The sequence below is a fragment of the Erinaceus europaeus genome, chromosome 7, assembly GCF_950295315.1.
Source record: "Erinaceus europaeus chromosome 7, mEriEur2.1, whole genome shotgun sequence".
Taxonomy (NCBI): Eukaryota; Metazoa; Chordata; class Mammalia; order Eulipotyphla; family Erinaceidae; genus Erinaceus; species Erinaceus europaeus.
Genome location: NC_080168.1, coordinates 108,530,565 through 108,540,790, shown reverse-complemented (window position 1 = coordinate 108,540,790; position 10,226 = coordinate 108,530,565). Strand labels below are relative to the sequence as shown.

Below are 10,226 nucleotides of genomic sequence, written 5' to 3'. Positions count from 1 at the left end.
TTCACCACTAGTGAAGCTTTCCCCCTGCAGGTGGAGATTAGGGGACTTGAACCCAGGTCTTGTACATAGTGATATGTGATATCAACCAGGTGCACCACCACTCAGCCCCCAGATTGTCTCTTTTTAATATTGTGTTTGTTTGTTTGTGAAAAAGAGAAACAGGAAAGAACCAGAGCACCATTCTGGCACATTCAATGCCAACAATCAAAGTCGGAGCTCCCTGTTTGAGAATCCAATATTTTATCCACTGTACCACCTCCCAGGATATAATGCTGATTGTCTCTTTCTTTAAAGGAAATGTTTATTTCATTTGGTAAGACAGAAAGAAACTGAGAGAAGGGGAAGTTGAGAGAGAGAAAAGGATACCTACAATACTGCTTCACCATTCATTAATGTTCCCCCCTGCAGGTAGAGACTGAGGACTTGAACCCAGGTCCTTGCACATGTAAATATGTGCGCTCACTTGGGTGTGCCATCAGCTGGCTCCTGATTATTTCTTTTTTTTTCCTGATTATTTCTATATGAACTTCTCTTTCTTGTTTGTGCCACAGGTTCCCATGTGGCATAATGGGTAAGGAAAATCAGTCTCTGCCTGAATTCCTCCTTCTGGGATTCTCCGACCTCAGGACACTCCAGGGACCCCTATTCTGGCTGGTACTTCTGGTCTACCTGGTCACTTTGCTGGGCAACTCCCTAATCATTCTCCTCACACAGGCCAGTCCTACCCTGCACTCCCCCATGTACTTCTTCCTACGCCACCTCTCAGTGGTGGAGCTGCTCTACACCACCGACATTGTGCCCAGAACCTTGATTGACCTGGCCTCCTTACACCCCCGGGCCATCTCATTCCAGGGTTGTGCAGCCCAGATGTACATCTTCATTGTCCTGGGCATCTCAGAGTGCTGCCTGCTCACAGCCATGGCCTATGACCGCTATGCTGCCATCTGCCGGCCATTGCACTATTCCACCCTCATGAACTGGCGGGCTTGTGCAACCATGGTGGGCACCTCCTGGCTTATGGGCATCATCACAGCCACCACTCATTCTTCCCTTATCTTCACTTTGCCTTTTCCCAGCCACCCAGTTATCCCACACTTCCTCTGCGACATCCTGCCAGTCCTAAGGCTGGCAAGTGCTGGGAAGCACAGGAGTGAGATTTCTGTTATGACAGCCACTGTCGTCTTCATCATGATCCCTTTCTCTCTGATTGTCACCTCATATGCCCGAATCTTGAGTGCCATCCTGGCAATGGCCTCCACCCAGAGCCGCCGAAAGGTCTTCTCAACCTGCTCCTCACACCTTCTTGTGGTCTTCCTCTTCTTTGGAACAGCCAGCATCACCTACATCCAGCCCCACGCAGGTTCCTCTGTCATCACAGACCGCATCCTCAGTCTTTTCTATACAGTCGTCACACCCATGCTCAACCCCATCATATACACACTCCGGAACAAGGAGGTGACAGGGGCACTGAGGCATTTAGTGAAAAGGCAGATCTCTTCGCCCTAAAGGAGCAATCTCCGCTTGGAGGAATCTCTGCTTTCTTGCTAACTTCTCTTCCCACCCTTCAGGTGCTGAAACTGACCTCAGCCTAAGACAAACCACACAGGTCTTCAAAGAAATAAGATGTCCCAATAGAAAATGTTAGTGCTCAACAGAGTATTATGCAGCAGTAAAAAGGATGACATTGTGTCCTTTGGGATAAAGTGGAATTGGAGGAGATTATGCTCAGTGAAGCAAGGAGGTGAAGGACAGCTACAGAATGATTTCACTCATATATGGAATATAAACAACTGAATATAAAAATGTGAAAACAGAGAGCCGGGCGGTAGCACAGCAGGTTAAGCACAGGTGGTGCAAAGCACAAGAACTGGCATAAAGATCCCGGTTCGAGCCCCCAGTCCCCCACCTGTAGGGGAGTTGCTTCACAGGTGGTGAAGCAGGTCTGCAGGTGTCTATCTTTCTCTCCCCCTCTCTGTCTTCCCTTCCTCTCTCCATTTCTCTCTGTCCTATCCAACAACAATTACAACAATAAAACAAGGGCAACAAAAGGGAATAAATAAATAAATAAATATTTTTTAAAAATTACAAAAAATGTGAAAACAAAAAATATCAGCGTACTTTCAAGATCATGGTAGAACTACAGTGGTTATCTATTGGAGTGTGGTTGGGGACACAGACATTTGGTGACAGGAGTGGTGAAAAAATAAGTAAATAAATGAGATTAAAAAATAAAGAAAATATTAGTGCTTAATAAAGATGCATGCAGATCACTCTCTTACCTCCTATCTAACACCCCAGACTCAGTACTGGAGCATGTGTTGTTAGGACAAGTTTGAATGAGAGAGAATGCTGTCTGTGGGGAAGGACATCCAGCATCTTCTAGATTGTTCTGAATCCAAGGTGAGCAAGGTGATTGTTGTGGCTATACCTTTAGACAGAGGTCCTTATCAGTCTGGATGGCAGATGTTGATGAACTTGTCATCTAAGTGACCCATACAGAAACCACAGAAGACTCTACCCACACCTTTTATCTAGTTTTCTCCCAGAAATACCACTAGTCTTCTGCACTGGATGTTTTCTGTTTTGTTTTGTTTTGCATCCAGAGTTCTCACTGGGGTTTGGTGCCAGCTATCAATCCACTGCTCCTGGCAGCCATTTTTTCCATTTTTATTGGATAGGAGAGAAATTGAGAGGGGAGGGGAAGATAAGAGAAAAAGATAGACACCTGCAAACAAGCTTCACGGCTTGTGAAGCAAACCTTCCTGCAGGTGGAAAGCCAGGACTCAAACCCAGATCCTTGCACAGGTCCTTGCACTTAGTACAATGTGTGCTTAATTGGATGTGACAAAACCATAGGATTAGAGGGGTACAACTCCACACAATTCCCACCACCAGAACTCCCAACCCCTCCCTTGATAGCTTTCCTATTCTTTAACCCTCTGGGAGAATGGACCCAAGGTCATTGTGGGTTGCAGAAGATGGAAGGTCTGGCTTCTGTAATTGCTTTCCCTGCTGAACATGGGCATTGACTGGTCACTGCATACTCCCAGCCTGCCTCTCTTTCCCTAGTGGGGTGGGGATCTGGGGAAGCGGAGCTCCAGGACACATTGATGGGGTTGTCTGTCCAGGGAAGTCTGGTTAGCATCATGCTAGCATCTGGAACCTGGTGGCTGAAAAGAGAGTTAACATATAAAGCCAAACAAATTGTTAACTAATGATGAACCTAACGGCTGGAATAGTGCAGATGAAGAGTGGGAGTGGGTGGTCTCCATTTTGTAGATAGCTGGTAGGCATATTTTAGTTATATTCCAAAGGCCTGTGGCTATACTAGTTTCCATATCCTCTCTCTCTCTCTCTCTCTCTCTCTCTCTCTCTCTCTCTCTCTCCCTCCCTCCCTCCCTTTTTTTTTCCTTTCCCCTGACCCTGAAATCTGACATGCAGGTGGACCCAAGTTATTGTCTGGGGAGATAATGTCATGGCTGGAAAAAGGACCAGAAAGCTGGAAAGAAGAAGAGAATAGCTCTCAGATATGGGAAAGGTGTATAAATTGTTGACTGTGAACCCCAAGATTGTAAAAAATGTGTCCTTCTTTGATGTCAAGAAATCTAGATCTTTTTCAAATGTGTCTATGTGAATTACTCCTCTTTGTAACAGGGTGGTATTGAAGTTATCATTGCTGCACAGAAAAATCACCCCAGCCAACAACGATGACAACAATAATAACTACAACAATAAAAAAACAAGGGCAACAAAAGGGAATAAATAAATAAATGTAAAAAATTTTAAAAAAGAAAAATCATCCCAGATCTAGTTGCATAAAATAGCAGGTTACTCTGGCCCACATAAACATTTCTATTTATCTAGAATTTAGATAGGATACAAAGATAGCTTGTCTCCATTCCATGACAACTGTGTCATCAGCTATGCCTTCATTCGTCAGATGTTGACAATAACTAGGTTTGTTTACCAGACCACTTATTCATGTCCTTTCCCTGTGACTTAGGCTTTGCACAGCATTAGAGCTGGAGTCCAGAGGGAGTATTTCAAAAGCAAGCAGTCTAAGAGATCAATAAAATCTAAGAGATCAATAAAATCTAAGAGATCAATAAAAACTGTGAGGCTTCTTCTGACCTAACCTTGCAAATCACACAACATCATTTCCACTAGATCTGATTGCTTGCAAGTGGGTCACTAAGACCTGATTGAAGGGGAAAGGAAATTAGACACTACTTCTTATTATAGGGACATGGCGAGGCCTCACTGCAGAAGTTCATATGGGATGGGGGATGTTATTGCTGGAATCTTTGGAATATATAATAATAAGTAGGTCACCAAGTAATCCAAGTGCCTAGACCACATGCAAAATCTTTAACATATTTAATACAATTTGAATTCTTATTATAATTCACTTCCCTATGTGGAATAATTATATTTACCTCATTTTTTTGTTTTTGTTTCATGTTTCATTGTTTTCATCTATATTTTTCTCTCAATTCTTTCAAAAAGAAGTGTATAACCAGAAGGTGATGCAGTGGATAAAGTATCAAAATATGCTCATCAACTTGGCTGTAGGTTAGTGTACTGGCATTTGTCTGGGGAGATGTAAAATGGTATCCATGGACAAAAAAAAAAAAAAAAAAGTCTTACCAAGCAGTGTTTTCTCTATAAAACATAGAATAACTGTAGTACTAACCAAATAGTTTAGTTTACACTTCAGTATTTGCTAGGAACTTTACTAAACGTTTTATTTATGGGGCCAGGCAGTGGTACATCTGGTTAAGTGCACATATTACAGCATGCAAGGATCCAGGTTCAAGTCCCAGTTCCCTGTCTGCAGGGGGAAAGCCTCACAAGCAAGGCTGCAGGTGTCTCTCTCTTTCCCTCTCTCTGTCTCCCCTCCCCTCTCAAATTCTGTTTCTGTCCAATAATGAAAATATTTTTAAACATTTTATTTGTTTACTTTTTTCACTACTCAGCAAATATATTACCTGCATAAACTGTGTGTCAGGACTATTCAAAGCCCTGATGAAACACTGGTGAACAACACAGACAGCACCTCTACCTTTATGGAACATATATTCTAGTGAAAGAAAAATTATAAGCAAATTTTCAGATAATGCTGAAAGATTATGTGGTATAGGAAGACGGGCTAAGGATACATTTAATACAATAATCCTGTGAAAGGTAGAAATCATTATAATCAATATTTGATTATGAAGAAGTAGAAGAGTTTGGACTTGCATGAAGTCTCATGTTCATTTCCTAGCACTAGAGTGCTGCTCTGGTCTCCCACATTCTCCCTTTCTCAATATCTCTCTCTCTCTCTCTCTCTCTCTCTCTCTCTCTCTCATCTACTTCTCTCTTTATAGTGTCTTTAGGCCATAAAATAAATAGAATAAATCTTTTTTAAAATAAAGAAACCTCCCAAGTTCTTAGAGGTATTAAATGAGTCAGTGTTTGATCTTGGACTTGCTTAACATTAAACTACTTTGCCATAGAGCAGCCTGTAAGCCAATTTTCTGGTCAGCCTTCCTTACCTAGCTCCATATCCTCTCAAACTCTACAATAAAATAAAGTGCTCTGGGGGCTAGGTGGTAGCACAGCGGGGTAAACGCACATGCAAAGTGCAAGGACTGGCGTAAAGATTCTGGTTCAAGCCCCTGGCTCCCCACCTGCATGAGAAGGTCACTTCACAAGCGGTGAAGTAGGTCTGCAGGTGTTTATCTTTCTCTCCCCCTCTCTGTCTTCCCCTCCTCTCTTTATTTCTCTCTGTTGTATCCAACAACAATGACAGCAATAACAACAATAATAATAACAACAATGATAACAAGGGCAGCAAAAGGGAAAAAATAACCTCCAGGAACAGTGGATTCATAGTGAAGGCACCAAGCCCCAGCAAAAACCCTGGAGACAAATAAATAAATAATAAAGAGCTCTATACTTTTTTTTAAATGATAGAGAGACCAGAGTACCACTCCTCCATTTTAGATGCTGTTTGTTTATTCACTGGTTTTTGGTCACCTCTAGAGCTTCACCACTACAGGCTCAGCAGAGAGAAAGAGAGAGAGGGAGGGAGTGAGAGAGAGAGAGAGAGACAGACAGACAGACAGACGGACAGACAGACAATAGTTGGAGAAGAGGAACCACAGCACCAAAATGTCCTCCAATGCAGTGGAGACCGAACTCAGATCTGGGTGTCACACATGGCAAAACAGTGTATTATCTAAGTGAGTTATTTTACCAGCCCTCTTTTGGTTTTGTCTTCCTTGTTTTTCTGCAATGGCAGGAATCAAACTCAGAGTCCTGCACATACGAGGCAAGTGTTCTACACTGAGACATCTCCCCAGACCTTTATTCTAGCCTCTATTCCCACCCACAGACTTGGGCTCCTCTACCCCCTGGCTTCCAAATCTTCTCCTGCATTTAAGGAGGGTCAACATTCACACAACTACTTAGAGTGAATCTCTGGTCAAATAAAGAACTGCTACAAGATAAAAATCACTCTATTTCCCAAGTAGTTTCTTCCTCCTGATAAGTATGGTGGGTCTTTTCCATTTAGTTCCTTATCTCCATCTGTAGTTCATGGTCTGCTTGAAAAGGACTAGGGGACAGAGTTCACAGATTTAGCAAATATAAACACAAGGCATTGTGTTAAAATTGGCTTTCTGATAAAAAAAAAAAAAGTAATACTAAGTTCCTCTAGTGAAATATGTCAAAAACATTCTGATACTAAAAGACTATGTTATATGACTGGGAGAATGGATCGACCAGCCAACATACATGTTCAGTGGAGAAGCAGTTACAGAATCCAGACCTTCTACCTTCTGCACTCCATAAAAAATTTTGGTCTAGGCAGGGGTAGATAGCAAAGAGACTTTCATGCCTGAAGCTCCCAAGTCTCAGATTCAATCCCCCGCACCACCATAAGCCAGAGCTGAGCAATGCTCTGGTAAAAAACAAAAACAAACTGAAGAATTTTGGTCTGGGGGTGGGCAGTGGTGCACCTGGTTAAGAGCACATGGTACTATGCACAAGGGATTCATGCAAAGACCCTGGTTTGAACCCCTGCTCCCCACCTGCAGCAGGGACGCTTCACAAGTGGTAAAACAAGTCTGCAGGTGTCTGCTTTTCACTCTCCTCTCTCCCCCTCTCCTTGCTCAACTTTTTCTGTACTATTAAATGAAAAGAAAAGGAAGAAAGGAATAAAAAGAAAGAGAGAAAGGAAAAGAAGAGAAAAGGAGAGAAAAGAAAAGAAAAGAAAAGAAAAGGCTGCCGGAAGTGGCTCAGTGCCAGCACCGAGCTCCAGAGATAGCCCTGGAGGCCAAAATAAAAGAAAAGAAAAATAAAAACTTAAAAAAAAGAATTTTGGTCCATACTCCCAGAGGGATAAAGAATAGGGAAGCTTCCATTAGAGATGATGGGACACAGAACTCTGGTGGTGGGAATTGTGTGGAATTGTACCCCTGTTATCTTTTATAATCTTGTTAGTCATCATCAAATCAGTAATAAAAAAATTTTAAAATATATATTTTATTTATCTGAAAGTCGATTTTAACTAGGTATTTGGGTTTTTTCTTATAACTCTCTGTGCAGACTGGAACATAAGAGGACCCCAGCATCCAGAATGGACAATCACCATCTCAGGTGAGAGAAGTATGAATCTAGGCAGGTTAAGCCAGTCCAAACTCATCATGTCCTCCTCCTCTTCCAAAACTTCAGCTTAGGACAGTGAGGTAAAAGCCTCTCTCTTGTCTTGGTCAGATGCCATTTTATTAGATCTTTGATTTGATGCTTTGAAAGTTGCTCTTTCAGCCTGACTTATGTATCACCCAGATCTTGGTAGAATATGAAAAAGTTAATCTGTGTCCTCTCGTCACATCTTTTCTGCATTATGTTCATATTAAATACCCACATTGAACTGCCCTCAGCTGGACTAAAAAACAGTATAAAATAATCTTGATGGTCAATTTAGCAGTGTTTCAAAAACTCTAATAGTGTGTGTGTGTGTGTGTGTGTGTGTGTGTGTGTGTGTGTGTGTATGCATTTTAGTGAGTTGAGTTGATACTGGTTTACAAAATTATAAGACTTTCGGGGTACAGCCTCACCATGCCCATCACCAAAGTTTCCACCCCCTCCCTAAACATCATAGTTCTCACAAAGTCTGAGAGATAGTTTGGTTATCCTTTTTCTTACAAGTTTAGAATGATTTGACTTATCAATTCCACTTCTAGAATTTTGTCTACAGAAAAGCATAAGATATATATATATATGTGTGCAAAAATATTAATGTACTATCATCATTCTCAGCAAAAGTTCTAAGAAAGAATAATTCCAGAAATAGAATATTAAAAGTATTACATCCAATATAGTAGGATACTGTGTGAATATTAAAATCATGCTTTAAAAGTCTGCTGCCAACTGTCCCCTGACCCCAGGTCTCCCCATCAGACTTTATGCCTGGAGTAAAGGAGCTCTTATAAGATACCAGAAACAACTGAGGTGAAAGAGAAGTGCTCTGCAATGAGGAGAAGAAGGAAAGTCAACTGTCTCCAGGAATTATGACCCCAGGCAGGTGCCCAGAAGCTCAGGACAGACCAGGGATTGCTCAGTTTTCATACAAGATGGCCACATGTGCCTTCTCTCCTCAGCTTTCCTTCAAGTCGATTACTCACCAAGTCTGTACCCATGAGCAAGTCAAGTCACCATTAGAGTAGAAGCCCTAAGCAGAGCTCTCGGTGTGTGGAGGAGTCTTGGACCCTCGGACAGGACAGGGACCCCATACCCAGCCACACAGAACAAACCAACCCTAAAGTCCCCAGCTTCTCCTTCTTCATCTAAACTGTCGCAGAATCAAGTCCTCTCCAAGAACACAAGAGGTTCAAGGGCTCCCAAAGTATCTTTTCACAAGTCTCCTCATTGCCCCTGTGACTTCCGCGTTCCTCAGAGTGTAGACAAAGGGATTAAACATGGGTGTGACAACTGTGTAGAAAAAAGAAATGATCTGGTCTGAGTCCTGGGTAGAGTCTGAGCCAGGTCTCATATAGGCGACAGTTGCAGTCCCAAAGAAGAGCACGACAACAAACAGGTGGGAGGAACAGGTAGAGAAGACTTTCCAACGGCCCTGAGATGTTGCCACTCCAAGGATGGTGGCAAGGATACAGGCATAGGAGACAATGATCAGCACGAAGGGGGTCAGGATAAAAGCTACCGTGACAAAAAGATTGCCTGCTTCACCCCACAAGGTGCTCCCAGTGGTCAGTCTCAGTACAGGCAAGACGTCACAGAAGAAGTGCTGAATGGTGTTGTCACCTTGGAAGGGCAAAGTGAAGATGCAGATGGAGTGGATGGTGCCTGTGACCACTCCCATGAGGTAGGAGGCCCCCACCATGCTCACACAGGCTCCCCTGTTCATCAGGGTGTTGTAATGCAGAGGCCGGCAGATGGCAGCATAGCGGTCGTAGGCCATGGCTGTGAGCAGGCAGCACTCAGCTACTCCAAACAGGGCAAAGAAATACATCTGGGTGAAGCAGCCTGCAGGTGAGATGATGGGGCGTGGGGAACGGAGGTCGGCCAGCATTCTGGGCACGATGGTTGAGGTGTAGAGCAGCTCCACCACGGAGAAGTGGCGCAGGAAGAAGTACATGGGCGAGTGCAGGGCTGGGTCAGCCAGGGTGAGGAGGACAATCAGGGAGTTGCCCATCAAGGTGACCAGGTAAATGAAGACCACCCCCCAGAACAGAAGGCCCAGGAGGGAACCAATGTCTGAGAAACCCAGTAACACAAACTCAGTTACTGTGGTCCCATTGCCACCCCCCATGTCCCTGAGCTAGAATGGAAGGAGCCAGGAAAAGGCTCACACAGCCACAGGAGACTGCATGGAAAAGCTTGGAAGAGTCCACACAAGCACCCACAGCATCAGGACCTGGATGGTGAGCACCTGGACTCTAGTGATATTGTCCAGAAGCCCTTCAGATGAGAAAGAGGGAGAGGAGCTGGCATAGACATAGACCTTCCTCACACAGGGTCCTGGGAAGACCCCAGGGTGCTTTGTCCCACTCATCTGAGGTCTGGGTTCTAGGAGCAAAGAGCTGGGGCCAGAAAACTAGCTCGCTTTGGGGAAGTGGTTGAAGAAAGATCAGGGCAGAAAGGTGAGTGAGCAGACAGAATATATAAATCTGCAGAGGAGGTTGGAAGAAAAATGGATCCACTAAGAGAGGAAGGAAAGC

General features: G+C 43.6%; 2 protein-coding genes across 2 annotated transcripts; one reads left to right on the top strand and one right to left on the bottom strand.

Moving 5' to 3' along the window:
* Window positions 1–567: 567 nt before the first annotated feature.
* On the top strand, window positions 568–1,506 carry LOC103109205 (olfactory receptor 10P1). The gene has a single exon (XM_007518251.1). The coding sequence runs from the start codon at window positions 568–570 to the stop codon at window positions 1,504–1,506; it is 939 nt and encodes a 312-aa protein (XP_007518313.1).
* A 7,372-nt stretch (window positions 1,507–8,878) lies between these two features.
* Window positions 8,879–9,817, bottom strand: LOC103109204 (olfactory receptor 10P22-like). The gene has a single exon (XM_007518250.1). It carries the CDS (start codon window positions 9,815–9,817, stop codon window positions 8,879–8,881), a length of 939 nt encoding a protein of 312 aa, XP_007518312.1.
* Between the last annotated feature and the right edge of the window lie 409 nt (window positions 9,818–10,226).

What these genes read in the sequence shown, in the direction of transcription:
- LOC103109205 (XM_007518251.1), top strand. Translation starts at nt 568, where the DNA reads ATGGGTAAGGAAAATCAGTCTCTGCCTGAATTCCTCCTTCTGGGATTC.
- LOC103109204 (XM_007518250.1), bottom strand. Translation starts at nt 9,817, where the DNA reads ATGGGGGGTGGCAATGGGACCACAGTAACTGAGTTTGTGTTACTGGGT.